Source organism: Gallus gallus, chromosome 3, assembly GCF_016699485.2.
Source record: "Gallus gallus isolate bGalGal1 chromosome 3, bGalGal1.mat.broiler.GRCg7b, whole genome shotgun sequence".
NCBI lineage: Eukaryota > Metazoa > Chordata > Aves > Galliformes > Phasianidae > Gallus > Gallus gallus.
The window spans coordinates 87225193-87240950 of NC_052534.1; the positions used below are offsets into that span (position 1 = coordinate 87225193).

Below are 15758 nucleotides of genomic sequence, written 5' to 3' on the forward strand. Positions count from 1 at the left end.
AGCGTGCTGAAGCCAGTTGGTGAGATGTTTCCCATAGAGGTGGTGCAGTGTAGGACAGAGGCACGGCTTTTTGTAGTTTTGGAGAGAAATTGCTCCCTCATTAGTTCTTTGTTGAGAGTGAACATGGTCAGTTGTTGGTGCCTTGACTCTTGGGCAGCCTGGTATCTAAAAAGCCCAGCTTCCTGACAGGGAGGTGAAGCTTTCCTCAGCTCAGGCTGTGTGAGCACTTAAAGTCAGTGTTACTCCTGTTCCACATTAGAGAGTGTAAAGCTACAAGAATGTCTCCAAGAAGCTCGTGTTAGAATTATTGAATATTAGCATAACAAAGCATTTTTTCTCCCCAAAACTTGTTCTCGGAAGCAGCCAACTCCATTTTTCACTAAAACTTTCCAAAACAATACAGCCTGAGGCAGAGACAAGGCATGGAAAATATAAGATCCAGCAGTTAAAGGCTGACAAAGTAATAAACAACTGAAAGTAGGGCCTTATGATGGAAAGTGTTAGGGAACTTTAACTCTACATGTCATTGCCAGCTTTGCTTATAATAAATGTGTCAGTAGCAATATGAAAAGATGTGTGCAATACGTTAAAGGAATGATGTTTTAACCTATTTTATGCAGCACGTCTGCCCACAAACTGCTTGCATCTCAGTATGCTTCAGGAGGAAAGGATATATATATATATTTTTTTTTGGCTGAGCACACTAATTTTCTAAATAAATGAAATGTGAAATAATAGATTTTAATGTAACAGTGACACCTTGTGGTCAGTAGTGATGCAGTTTACTCTGAAAAGTGTTTTCTTTTGTGATGCCTTAATTTTTAGCAAGTGAGGAGTAAAAGAGAAGCAGAAGGGAAATGAAGTTAGCTTTCCACAGGGAGAGGTGTCATCGCATTGTATTGCTTTATGTGTAGAAATACGTGCTTCTAATTGTTCATATACTAAAGAAATATTTACTTACACATGTTGTTTTACTGAAGTAAAGGGGGATGGCAAATCTTGATTATAGTCAATGTGAGAGTATAACTCGTAGAAAAGTTTCTGTGGACATTCCTACAAGGAGTTTTCAGAATAGCTAAATTTTGTAGGTACTTGATAAATGCAATTGATTTTTAAATAAAATAAAATTAGAAGCCAGAATAACCCAGTATATATTATGGTTTCAAAATCTCATAGCTTAAAAAATCATATTTTATGACAGACCTGGCTTATTGTTTCTGAATTACAGTTTATGCATCCCTCAAGTTACTGATGCTGATCTTGCCCTTCTTAAGAAAGGGACAAAGACAGATTTCTGTCAAGTGAAGCCGGGTTTAAAGGTGGGTAATGAAGAAGGCTGACTGTCACAACAAGAATTTATGGGGAGTCAGTAAAGCAAACTGAGAAACATGAAGCATTTATTGTCCACTGGCAATATTGGTTTCCTGTTAAAATTGGCTGTTTGACAAAGGTGATGAATTGAATCCCCTGCTCTCTCTTTGGGGAATTAGGAAGTTAACATGGGACAGAGACAAAGAGCCTTCTGCTTTCTCTGGAGAGTAAGCTGATACTAGCCAAAGATGAAGTTTAGAAGGTCTTCAGGGACCACTATCAGGAATTTAGTGATCATCAGAAGTCTACAAGTCTTTAGAAAGATTGGAACATTTAAGCAGTCCTGGAAGCCCATCCCTATGCAAACAGCTCAGTGAGTGCTCCTCTTGGATGTGTTCTATGAAATAGCTGCAGGGCAATGTCTCATGAATCTCAGCACAATTCAGTACCTGTCAGGAAGTGACAGTGAGACTGTAGGCTTTTTAAAGATCTCATATTGACAGTAAATGCTTTGCAAGCTTAGATTGCTGAAAGGCTTGAAACTCATTATCTCCCTTAAAACCCTGACAAATATTGTATGTGTGATGAGGGATGAGGCCTTATTTTACACTTCATATCAATTTTTTGCTTTCCTTTTAGAGCCCCTTCTGCTTTTAAGGGCTGCAAAAGCAAAACAGCTTCATAGCTGCTCAAACTTGCAGAGAAGTTATTTATTAGGTGCTATTTCAGACTCTGAGCTTGGACAGGCTGTGCTGTAATATTAACCTCCAAATTAGTTAGTAGTGCTGCTGAAGGATGTTTTCCAACATCTGTTTTTAGCACTGTTAGAATGGATCTTGGAGTATGTGTTATTTAAGTACTTTTTGAATGGGGCCATACTGAAGATGAACTGTAGTGATCCTGCACGTGGATCAGAAAACACATTGTAGATGCGTATCACTGAAAGAAGTACCACATGCAAAAGCAGATGGATGCTGCTGAGCCTGATGCTTAAATAGCAGTATGGTGGTGCAGTAGGCAGTCAGAAGTGTTGTAAAGAGAACTTTAAAGAACACAATTCTAAAGGCAGAGACCCACTCACTGCGTATTAAAAGAAATGACTTGAAGTCATCAGATTTGAATTTAGTCAGAAGTGCTGTATTATATACACTGTGTCAAGACCTTGTCTACAACTTGCTGAATGTTTAAATGGCATATCCATCCTAATGCAGATACAGAGACAAGTTTGTATCCTACTTCTCAAAATGTCCCAAACGATCACGAAAGCTGGCATTCTGGGACTGTTAACTATTTAAAACTGTGACTATACTTCCTCCTTTCTCTGTTTAGCCAAAAGAGTTGGCTGTTTAAATGAGATTGTCTCCCAGTAATCATCTGTCATCTGGAGGTTGTTGCTACCACTGCTTAGCCAGCAGAAAGCTCATGCCTACATAGGCAAAATGGAGCTTGCTCTAGTTTACAGTTTAAGTAGTATGAACTGACCTAGTGAGGCTGACTGAGAATCCTGGTATCTACTTAGACAAAGATGTGTGTTTCGTTTATGTTGCTGTGATATCCTGTACCCCTCCATATAGTCACAAACCCTGCCAACAAAGAATAGTAAGAAATATATACTCCAGTGATACGGACCTTGCACACTGCAAATGCAACATTACAGTGGCATTGCAGCTGTCTGTACAGGCGTATCTGTATTCAGGTGCTACTTTGTCACCGAAACCAGTTTAGTTGATATTTTTCCCATTTTTGCTCAGTGAAAAGTGTTTGATGAGATAATTCACTGGAATTAGAAGATAACTGTTTATACGATTCTGAAGCTAGTCCTGAGTTTGCTGATCTTCCTTTAACAACTATGATGTCCCTTAGCGCATAATTTATCTATAACTTTATCCCCCTGTAAAAGTTTAAAAAAAGTGCATCAAGAAGAATTCTCCACCAATTAAGACTTAACCTGACAGCTGAGGAAACTCCATAAAGGACATGTTCTTCTAGCTTTTCACTGCTCAAACAGCCATTTCTGATGGAAGTGTCAAAATCAGACTGAGGGAGCAAGCACGGTTGGAGGGTGCATACTTGCTTCAAAACAGCACATCTATATTGTAGTTTTCCCTTTTTCTTCCCTAGACCTTCACCATGCCCTGAAGCTTTCTAGTAAGAGACCTTAGGTGTGTTTTACAGTTGGACTAGATGATCTTGTAAGTCCTTTCCAACCTTGTGATTCTGTGATTCTGCAGGGATGCTTGCAAGCCCATCAGCTGCCACTTCAGAGCTCAAAGCAATGATTTCCAGAGTAACTGTATGAATCTTAGCAGCTAGTGAAACAGAATTTCCAGTTGAAAGCTATCACAAATGCATACCCTCTGTGTATTGGACACAGATGTGTTGTATAACACATTTTTTTGACCGGTGGGTTACACAAACAAAGTGTGTGACAAGTGACTGAAATGTGAAACGTGTACTTGGGTGATTCACTCCATAATTCACAGATTAGTATACTTTTAAGTACAATATCCCTTCTCAGAAAGTCTCATTGTGTGAGCAATATGAAACAGTACTTACTGCCTTGCCTGTCATGGTTATGTGCCTTGTCTCATTTGAGGTCTTCATTACAGGCTTTTAGCAACTACCTCGCTCAAGATAGCGTTTCCCTTTTTAGAATGGGACATAGTACAACACTTCAATGGTTAAGTACTTGTATGAATGCGAGCAACAGAAGTCAGCTTGTACTGCAGTCAAACTCCTAAGCTGGTCTTAATGGCTTGCACATGTAAACAACAGAAATTATTTAACCTCTGAATTTCTCAGGACTCAACATCGAGGTTGGGGTGAAAACTTGTCTGTGCTCAAGAATTCCTGTCCTCATTTTGAGTTCTGAGTTCACCCTGATTCAGTCTGTCTAAACTTTTAGTGTATGTCTGCCTAAATTTTAGGTGGTTAGCCCTAGCGGGAGGGAACACTAGTGTGCTTAAGGTAGAGAGATGCTGGTGTCTCTGAAGACCTGATGACCTCTCTGTCTGATACCATTGCCTACCTCTTGACTATCCTTAGAGCTTGAATGCTTCCAAAGGTACCTGATCTACAAGGAGAAAGCTAAAGAGCTTTCTCTGGCAAGGCAGGCCCAGTGCCTAGGATCGCATACCTAATGTAACAGAAGAAAAATGCTTCCTCATTTCAGCTTTATTTTAAAAATCTGGTCACTGAAAGAGGAAACTGAACAAAGCACTGACAATTACAGCCTCGAGTTCCTTTCCCTGTCTGACCAGTTTCCCAGGAAAGGCTTTACCCATAGGAAATGCAGTATTATGTATTGGGGAAAGTCACTAATTGTTTTTAGTGTTTTTTATTGTGACTATCCTGAGTAAGGATCAGGAGAGAGAAAGAGACCAGTAGGATGGAAAAACCATCCTAAAATAACCTTAACACAAACTCTTGCCCAAATCAGAGAATTATGAATTAAAGACAGTTGACTATTTTTTAAGTCTTTATTTAAATTTGTAAGTTCAACATTGTGCTTCAAATATTTTCTTAAAATGTTCTCAGAGTAAAGATCAGAACCTATACCTATGGAGAGGTTCCATGATACCCAAACTAATGAGTAATTCCAAGCAACTTAACAATCGGATTTTGGAATGCTGTGCTAGGGTGTGAAATTTAATGGTGTTGGGACTGTGTTTTCTTCTAGGCTTGTGAAGATTGTAAACAAAGAGTCAGAGTCAGCAGGATACTGCTCTTTATGCTTTTTTCCACAGTTGTGAACTTAAACTCTTTTAACAGGTGTCCTCAAATGCAATTCTTCCTGGCACTGAAGTGTTCAACTTGGTGAAAATACCTCATAGTCTTCATCTAAACCAAAAACTAAAAAAATGTTCGGAGTTTTTAACATGGTGATTTCATTGCCTCTAGTAAGAGAAACTAGAAGAAAGTTAGAGAAAAGAAAATGCTATCACTGACATGCCTTGTGGAAAGGCAGAACACACTTGTGTACAAAAATCATTGAATGACACAAATCGAATGCTCATATTAAAACTTCCAACTTGCAAAGATAAGTACATATGCTTAAAATTACGTATTTGAGTAATGTATTGATTATGTTTAGCTATTAGAAAGCCTTTACAGAATAGATACAGGCTCCTTAAAAATTTTGCAGAGATATAAGGAGAAAGATACCACAGAACTATGTTTGGCTCTAGAACAGCAATCAGTTTATCTGCCAAAATCACATGTAAGTTTTCTGTTCCACATCTGTGTTTGGAGAGTTTTACCTTATGAAGATGTCAGGGCTAAGGCTGTTATAAGAAATTTCCTCTGAGGAATGCCTCCATTTGTGGAGATGTGTATTTTATCTATGGTAAATAATGTGTATAGTCTACTATTTATGAATAATTATAATTCTTGTTAACGGTGACGCATTTTTGTGTTGTTGTTTTCCAGATGGGAGTTGCTGTAGTGGATTCATCTGTTGCAGGTTTGGGTGGCTGTCCCTATGCAAAAGGTGCTACTGGAAATGTGGCCACAGAGGATGTGATATACATGCTTAATGGTCTAGGGATCAATACAGTAAGTTATCTTTACTTTGTATTTAAGACTTTAAGGCATACTGAACAATGGTGCTATGCAGTAAAATATTGGGAGCAAATGGTAGTTTTTGCCAAGTCAGTGTTTGAACATGGCTTGTCACAATATGAATGATGTTCATGAGCAATCTAGAGCAGTACTGTATTTGACAGGGATTTGAATAACCCCTGTTTCCTTACCTGGAGATATGAGGAACACAGTAGCAAATGCTTAGAGTCATTCCATTGCCTCAGTAACCTAAAAAAAAATTGCTGCTGTAGACATTGCCTCCAAAGGCCAGTCAGCTCTTCAGTGCAAAGACTGAGTGGACTTCAGCATCTTTCAGGGAGCTTTGGATTTAGTTCTTCTGCCTTCAAAGTAGCTAAAGAATGTTGGTGTTTGGAGACCAAACATAGGATGTTATTTGTCGGATATCCAAGTAATATATTTCAAAATGGTACAAAATTTGTTATTGGCTAGAACAATTTTGGCTACCTTCTGCAGGCTTCATGATCATATTTATTTCCACCCTTTCCTTGGAGATGAGGTCAAGGCAGTTCATTTGCACTGAGCTGCACTTGAATAATCATCACCAAGCACGTATTTAGTATCCCTAGTTTATTTGTAATGTAGATTACTCTGTATTCCTGGTAACCAGGAACCTTCTTCAAAGGATGTGCTCTTCGATTTTCCTGTTGGTTGGTTGTTCTAGAAATATGACATAATGAATTTTTACTAACTTAAGCTATGCAGTGATTTTACCTTGAACTTAGACATAGGCTTTGAGGGTCAAGTTCAAAACAGAATATAGTAGAAGCTGACAAAACTGTAATGTCTGTGGCTTGTATTTAAGCCACTTCAAGAAGAGCTTGAAGTCTGACATCTGCCATACAAAGATCTAAGTTACGAGGAATTGTTTATCTATTGAAGTTCAGTGTGGCATTCTTTCTAATAGGATCATGATAGGATTCATTTCTTTCTGAAATGAACATCCCCTTTGCACTGTGAAATCAATTCTGTGCATTACGGAGTTCACTGTAATGATCATCTTCTTTCATGTGCTTCTTAGGGAGTTCTGGTTAGATGTCAGGTACTGTTCAGAAAAGTTTTAATCCCGAGTGTCTGTTTTACAACTGGACTCAGTTTTAAATATTCATAGGTGATTTGGGGTGACTTTTTCATGCACGTCCTTTTAAAATAAGTTGTGTAGAATGAGAAGGAGAAGCCATGCATTTTAGTTTGTTGCCATGCACTGTTTAAACAGTCTTTCAGAATATTCTTTCTCTGGGAAAAATACCCACTGACTTTTCTGACTGACTCCCAGCAAAAGGAACTAATTGAATAAAAATACCCTAATTGAAAGAAATGTACCTTGTTCCAGTCTGGTTGATAAGATTTACTAGTCTATGAATGATTTGCTATCTAGCTTATCCTAAAGGCTATTGCCAAATCCCATGAAGATAAATATCTCATCCTCAGATATTTAGTGCTCTTTTTTTTTATTATTTTAAATTATGAAATAGCAAAGCACAAGGCTTTGCTTCTTGACTCTTTTCTGGCCCATTAAAAAGAGAGTGGTTTACTGGATGAGAGACAAATCCATGGATGTAGGCAGGGTCTCAAAATTCTTACATTAGTGTATGAGCTTTGGTCTTTCCAGTGTTGTTTGGTTTTGGTACCATGGCCATTTCTGTTAAATAATCATTGAAAAAATCTATTAATATGTCCCTTTTCGTATATGGCATAAAAATGAAATTATAATTACTAATGCTGTCCATTTGCAAAAAGCTCCTTATCTTGTTCCTTTCAGTGATGCTCTGAAGTATTCGTTTTGTTGACTAAAGTCATGTGAAGTGTCAACCAAAGGATGGGTGGTATTTAAGTGCATGTTACTGTGTTCAGATTGACTAGATACATCAGAATCATAATTATTTGCTATATACTGTTCTGCAGTGTCTCACCAAGAAATGATGCTTGAAGTGAAGGATAAATGTGCAATTTACAGCATAGTCTATCTGCAAACAAATTGATTAGTTGAACCATAGTAAATGGACAGAAAATAATGTCATAGATCATTCATGCTCATGAAACTTCCTCATGAAGGGGAGCAGAAGGATAGGTGCTGATCTACTCTCTGTAGACTAGCAATAAAACGTGAGGGAAAGGCATGGAAATGTATAGGGGAGGTTCAGACTGGACATCAGGGAAAAGGTTCTTCACTGGGGGGTCATCAGGCACTGGAACAACCTCCTCAGGGCAGTGGTCATGGCACCAAGCTTGACAGAGTTCAAGGAGCATTTGAACAACACTCTCAGATGCATGGCCTGATTTTTGGGTGGTCCTTCTGTGGAGCCAGGAGTTGGATTCAGTGATCCTAATGGATCCCTTCCAACTCAGGATATTGTATGAGTGTAAACTTTATAGGGACCCTGTACATTTTATAAAGACTATTTCTCTATGGTTCCTATGTAATTATAGTAAACAGTACTTGTGCTTATAATGCCTTTGAAGTTTGGTTAGCAAACAATAAGCCTTTCTGAGAAGTGACTAAATACTGTTAGCCTCACATCCTGACAATGAAACTGAAGTTCATACAGATAATAGACTTGGTATTTATGAGTGCTGAATAAGAACCAATTAGTTGAACTCAGCGAGAGTTAAAGAACTGTGCTTTTTGGCAGATGCTTTTCTGATGTAGGTAACTCATTCATGTTCATAGATGCTATTGGAGAAACTTGTTTCTGTGTTTCATGGTAGCAAGGAATAATTCTGAATATATAAAATGGTTACCAAATACACCTGAGTACATGTCTGAGCATCTATCTGAAGACATTATTTTGACTCAGCAACCTTACGAATATCTGTCATAGCTCTTTTCCTACACCCATCTGTGAGCCATGCTTTTGGATGCTGGGATTTGTGCCTTCACTGTAACCCACTTGGGTTCATGGCATGCAAGAACGATGATTTAAAAGGCAGATAACACCTGTGTTCCATTTAATGAATGTGAAATGTAAATATGCTCCTTATCAACATGTATCATGTTTTACAGTGTTACAGTGCTGGAAATGTGATTTTTTTGTATAGTTTTGGTTTCTTATTTTTGACATCTTATATAACCTAACCACCAAGTATGTCTATGGTGGGATGTACCTTGCTTCTGCCTAGTAAAGAGCACAGATGCTCTAAGAATTTTGAGACTTATGTACAATAGTACCCTACAAACTAAAGCTGAGTGGCTTTACCGGTTTCTAATTCCCAATCTTTGGAGCAAGAGCTTGCATCACTTGTAATCTAAGACTTCAAGTGTACGTGAGTTGCTCAAGATACTGTTTTAGCCAGGACCGATCGAGCAGCTGCAGTTTTTGCTCAGTTTTGTTACCAGTGTAAACTGTAATTTTGCATTGAGGAGAACTTTTTCAAGAAGGTTTTATTTGTTCAAGAGAATGCAGAATCCTGTTTCTCGCTGATGTTAGTTGCCAATACACTTTCTCCATTTTCCTGAAATGCAGATGGAATACTTACGTGCATCAAGTTTTTTAGTACTTGATAAGTGCGTGCAGCACATATTTAGACAGTGTATTTTTCTTCCGACTTCCAGTTATTCCGGTTCTTTTTTCCAGATTCTTTAGAGTTCAAAATTTATTACTATAGTATTTGGTTCACTACTGTTACAGTAAGTGATCACCCTGATAGTGGTAGAACTTCCCACCAATGGGAAGCTGTGACTGTTGTACAAGTCACCACAACTTTACTGAGCTCCATTAGTGACTTATGATATGAGTCAGACCCTTTCCAAAAATTAGACCCCAGAGCAAAATAAGATGACATTTAAGCATTTTCAGCGTGTGCGTTTATTATTATTAATGATTTTTACCTCTGTTTTTCAGGGAGTCAATCTTTATACTGTGATGGAAGCTGGAAACTTCATCTGTACAGCTTTGAACAAGAAAACGAACTCAAAGGTTGCACAAGCTTCCTTCAATACTGGAGCTGTCAAGTAAATGGATTTTCTTTGCAGATTAATTACATTTGTCATCTACCTTGACCAAGGACACATTTATCAAGAAACCAAATATAAGAAAACCATTTCAGCAAAGAACTAAAATAGAACCCAGATATAACTTTCTGTTATGGAAGGAGTTTCCATACTGTAGTGTCTTGTTGAAAATTGTCTTATTTATAAGTATGAAATAAATGACTGTCATAAAGAACGCTATGCTTGGTACTTACACAGGTGAGAAAACTGTATAAACAGCTGGCCATTTTACCATGCTTTAAATTGAATTTTGTTTTTCGGGTTGTTTTTTCACTTGAACTGGTTGGAAACAGTGGATACATAGTTAACTTTTAATCAAGTTGACTTTTAGAGCAGTACAAATATTTGCAGTAGTTTATGAGATCCCACATTGTGTGTGGCCATTCTCTTATGTGTTTTATTTATCTGAATCTATATTTTTCATTTGTCAACTCAGTTCTGTTACAAACACAGAGCTAAATCTGAATTCACTGTAAGAAATTTTTAGTAATAGCACTTTGTTATTGTGTTTTGTTTAACATCTGTTAAGTATACGGATGACTTTATCTTGTTCCAAGACTTTATAGGTAATGGCAGCCTTCCAGATCCCCCAAATCTAATGCAAATTTTCTTATTTGTTACATGTGTTAAATTTGTTGTAGCTGCTTTTTTTGTCAACCATATTAAAACTTATTATATGAAGCAGTTAAAAACTGGCATGGTTTTCAATTGTCATTCAGGGTAGTAGTGATATAGAAGGGGCAAAAAATTTGTCCATTGTCTCATTGAACAACTTGACTTTTTCTTTTGTAGTCTGAGTTGACATTTTCCATTAATTTTTGAGGATAGTACTACCCAGTTGGACTTGCTTACACAGAGAGAAGCATCTATAATATTTCTCTGTGCTCTTGTGATGGTGATACTTTACTTTTAGACGTCTTAGTTTAGCAAGATGCTAGAGAACTGCATTGTCATTTTTAGATCCATAATTGACAAATGCAAAGAAAAGCCTTATATCTAGAAACTGTTCAAATGCTCCCTGAAAATACTGTCACATTTCAGTTTGAAATATCAATACTGTTACTGATTTCTTGCAGATTCTTTTCAGAATTCTCTGTGCACTTGCTTTGATATTTTTCAGAAAAAGATATAATCTGATAACATGATAGTCCAAAACCCTGGACTATGATCTTTTTCCATATTCTCTGTTTTCCCCCAAAATGTGCAAACTTGGAAAAAGGTAAGATGAAAGAATCTGAAAGATAACATGTAAAGAAGGAAAAGGCTGAATCATTTTTGTATGGAGCTCAAATCTGCCAGGTTAAGGCTGAATCTTAGCTTGCTTTTAAAATTCTCAAATGAACTTTTAAAATATATTTTAGCCACTGTTGGATTTTAGAATTTTCACAGCTTAACAAAATCAAACTTGGCATGCCATGTAGCTCAAAGATATCAATTTAATATAATCCTTTTATCCTTTTATCTGGTTTATGCTGTAGTGATAGTCAAAACCAATATAAGCTGTGTTTTTTCACTCCTCTCATGGTAAGAATCAAAAAATAAATGAATAAATCTTTGTAGGTCAGGCAGAATATATCTTGCCTATCAATCCAGAATACTGAATTGCATTCCTCCTTTTGGCATCCAGTAGGAAGACTTGCAAGTACCCTTAAAGACATGGATGCCCTGATTTGCTTGATATGCTATGGATGCATAGCTGAATCACCTCAGCAAATGTTCTGTACTCATTTTCCTGTGTTTCAGTGGGGTCTTTGTGATCTAGCAACCATTAGGGCTCATCTTACAAACTTCTTGAACTATCCACAGATTTTAAAATTCTGTAATGATTAGATCCAAGTGAGGAATCTGTTGTAGTGCTTAGGCAGGAGTTAGCGGGTAAGCCTAAATGAGGTGCTGTCATGAACATCCTAAAGGTACCTAATTCAGTTGCCATTTGTATGTGAAGATGTGATAATTTAATATTTAACAATACTTTTAACAGTAAAATTTCCTCTTTCAGTCTGTTTCTGTGTATATACAGCATTAGCTCATTTTAGGCTAAAGTGCCCAGTTCTGATGCAGAGACTGAGTATTCTTCCATCCAAGATCCTGTGAGCAAGACTGAGCTTCTCAAAGAGTGTAAGTGAAGTTGCTCTTTGGGAAAAACAACAACAAAAAAGTTGTCCTGCAAATCACTTCTAAAAATTTGCCTGAACTTCATACTAAACCACTGATGAGAGATGAGGTTGCTAATTAGCCTGAGGAGATTCAAATACGCTTTGTTTGGGGATGCCCTAACCTGTGATTCTAACCACTGGGATACATACGGAACTGAAAAAGAATACACTTACTAATCAATCTGAATTTGTGTCACTGTTCAGGAAGGAATTCAGGATTCCTGAAACCAGAAAGATGAGGGGAAAAAAAAAAAAAGCAGAAAAGGTATTGTTTTTTTTTTTTCTTTCAAAATGATGATGAGATCATTAATTGTAGGCCAGTTTGGGAAGTGAATTGTCCACTTTTCTAGTAACTAACCACCTGTGAATTTCTTAAATAAAAGTGGTTGGTTGCGCTGCTATCACAACTTCTGTGTCAAATAAAACATCTGTATAGAATATAGAGTATAGGTTAGAAGAGCTATCTCTGCTCAGTTCTCTGAAAGTTATAGACATCTATATCATAACTCCCTGGAAGAATTCCTGACTTTGGCTCTAAGAGACCTTTACATTCTGGAGGTTTGTGGATATGTCTTAGTGTGTAGTGCATTATAGGCTTTTCAGCAACCAGGCTGCTTGGTTTAGAGTTCAGAGGCTCTGAACTCTCCCTATGCACTGAAACAGGGTACCTATTACATTATGGGGACGAAAAACCTAAAATGCCTCAGTTCTTTATGGGTTTTGCTTTAGAAACTACTTGGGAGCTTATGAAGAGTCTTAAATGCAGGTCTTTGCTCTTTAATGATGTGAGCATTGGAAAAGATAAGCAGTCACATCTGGAGCCCGTACTTTACCCACACGTTCATCTTCAACCACGTAGTGAGTTATAGTAATCCAGGGTGGAGGTCACAGGCATATAGATTGTTTGTCAGGATCGTTTTAAAGGAGAAAGAAACACAGAGCCAGATTAAAAAATAATGAATGCTTATGTGCCAAAAGTGCCACCTGGGATGAATTTAAGCCTGAGTCCAGGTGAGCAATCCCAACAAAATCCCTCTTTGCTTATGGTGTGACTGAGAATCGTTAGACATCTCATGTTCATGCTACTAAAGTTTGTTGGGCACATAATGTTCTGCTTCTTTTCTGGGCTGGTATTGCTTTGACTGTGCAGAGCATTTTAATGCCTACTCTTTGGCTTCAGAAAATAGACATATATCAACCTTAAGATCAAGGGCTAATCTGGCTGTTACTTATATAGATAACTGAGTTCAGCACAGCATAGTAAAGCAGTTGAGACTGCATCCCTTTAAAGATACGGCAAAAGCAGCATGCATTATGATGATGCTACTGCTTTCCAGCAGTGGTTGTGGCCATCTGAATCTTTATGCTACCATTCAAAGTGGTTGACCACCAGCGGTGGCTGCTCTTCTAGTCCCTATCAGTGTCTCCTATTGAGTTCACTGCACCCTGAAGTAACTCTCTGCTTGTGGAGGGCTTGAATGCAGGTGTTCTGCTTCCCTGTTGTGTAGCCCTACTGTGACCCTATTATTATGTCATTATAAAAATTACGGATTTGTTGAAAGCTATAAAGAAAAGGCAACAAAGTGCTGAATATCATGATCACACAGTTAGAATGTGGGGACATGATGCCTCTCTGTTTGTTTTGGTGATGCTCCTGTATAAATGCTGAAAAGGTGATAGCGTAAACTCTGGCATCCTGCAGAGGAGAGGAGGAGTGCACATTGACTGCTCTCTGTGAGTCTTACCAGAGCCAAGTTAGATGTTCCAATATATTTATTTCTGTTCTTTGAAAACTGTCGTCTTCTGTGGTCCACTGTATCAAAATTGCTGCAAAGATCTTTTGGAACAACATGGAGATCATTTTACTTGTGCTAGGGCCACGGAGTATGTAACTGGAATATCCAGGGCAGTCTTTGGTCAGTAGCCTGCTCTGAGACTGCAAAGGTTTGACAGATGACCTATGTTGCACTGCTGAACTTTCTTTAATACTTCCATTGTAGTTTTTCTTCTTTCCATGTTGTTGGCAATAGTTAGAAAGTCAAACACTGGCTCTTGGAAGGTCAAGATACTCTGTTCTAAAGGCATGACTTGTATGTGTTTCTAGAAAAGTTGATTAGTTCCACTAGTAATGGGTGCAACTGTTCTTCACTGGACAGCAGTGTCGTGGATCCCTTACATGGGCACTGCTAATGTCTTCTGGCAGCAGTTTGCTTTGTACTTGAAGCTTTTATGTATTTGGGCAACTTGGCTCTGGATCAGCACTTTAATGTTTTATTTTCGTGTGTAACCAGAGTTTATAGAACAAAGAAGTGAATATTCTGGTCTTGTGAGTAAGTACAGAGAAGCTTCGGCTAATTTGCCTTTCTTAATAGCATCATTCAAGTTCATTAAACTTTTACTATTGTAGTGAGTCACAGAATGAAGACTGCAAATCTGTGAGGTAAGATTCCCATGTTTGGGATCAGCACTGTTGAAATGAAATCATGTTCATCCAAGGGTTTAGTGTGAATGTGTAAGATATGCTTATTTTTTTTCACAGAGTTACTTTTAAAGTGGTAGAAATATTGCTTAGATAGGATGCTAAATATCTGAAAAACTAGGATTCCTTGACACTGAGTTCTATATGATTTCTCAGACTGCCATAAATTCTTTTTTAAAAGTAAAATTTTGTCCTGTTCATATAAAATTATCAGGATAACTGCTAGTTTCTCTAGATGCAAAATGTATGCAGAAGTGAATAAATGTAAAAATCAGTCTTGAGAACTGAACGAGACACATTTCATTTCAGTACTTCCTGATAAATCTTCTTCTATTAAGACACATTTCTGAACATTATTTTTCTCTAAGGTTCTTCTCTAACACTCTGCTGGTCTTCAGTGCTACGATGTCACCACAGGCAGAAGGAATAAAGCCAAAGTCAACTTAGTCCCTCAAAGCTGTTGTAAAAATGGTGATATGTTTGTTAAGTGTACCCTCTTGGTTATATCCATTTGTGATTTTGCAATGTGTGATGTTAAAGATGAAACACAATCTCTCTCGCTGTTCATTGAAACTGATAGTCATCTATTATGCCAGATTCAGCAGCTCTGATTAAGCAACTCACACGTATGACATTAGCAAATATAAGCTGTCCCTCTGACATGTCTTCCTGTGTTGACTTTGTTGCTTCATAATCTATTTGAAGTACATTTTCTTGGAATTACCTTTTTATCAGTTGTCCCCGTGTGCTTTTATAGCTGACAAATCTCTTCTAAGTAACTAGGAAAACATTTTTCCCTCCATTAACTAAACATTAAAAACAACAGGCAGTAATGGAGGTACAAGTTGAAAAATTCAATGAGGCTTCATCCAGCTTTAGACATTCTCCTGCAAAGTAGAAATCTCTGCCCCATAGTAAGTGGTGTCAGAGACGCTCTGTACAGCTCGTGGGAGATGGAACAGCTTCAGCATGTGGTCTGAAATGTCAGCATGTTGACTAGGGAATATTCTTGGAACAAAATGCAGTAAATATCCTAACCCATGGCACTGAGCTGCCGCAACCTGAGCTGCAGACATTTGTTTTCACCAGCTTGAATCCAACAGCAAAAGACTCCTATGGTAGTTTTTTTAAAAGAACAGAATGGTGTTCACTCTTAAGGCACCGTGCTGGGGTGGTGATGGTCCTGCTTGCATCTGTCATCCATGTTAGTAGGTTATGATTC

At 37.8% G+C, this 15758-nt stretch overlaps 1 protein-coding gene across 3 annotated transcripts in view; it reads left to right on the forward strand.

Moving 5' to 3' along the window:
• The window catches only part of HMGCLL1 (3-hydroxymethyl-3-methylglutaryl-CoA lyase like 1), a 72186-nt gene extending 62037 nt beyond the window's left edge, over window positions 1-10149 (forward strand). For all 3 annotated transcript variants that reach the window (XM_015284900.4, XM_015284899.4, XM_040697951.2), the window contains 2 exons: window positions 5740-5865; window positions 9753-10149. In XM_015284900.4, coding sequence (XP_015140386.1) covers window positions 5740-5865; window positions 9753-9866 — 240 coding nt within the window. In that variant the 3' untranslated portion in view covers window positions 9867-10149. The remainder of the gene's footprint in view (window positions 1-5739; window positions 5866-9752) is intronic.
• The last annotated feature ends 5609 nt before the right edge of the window (window positions 10150-15758 follow it).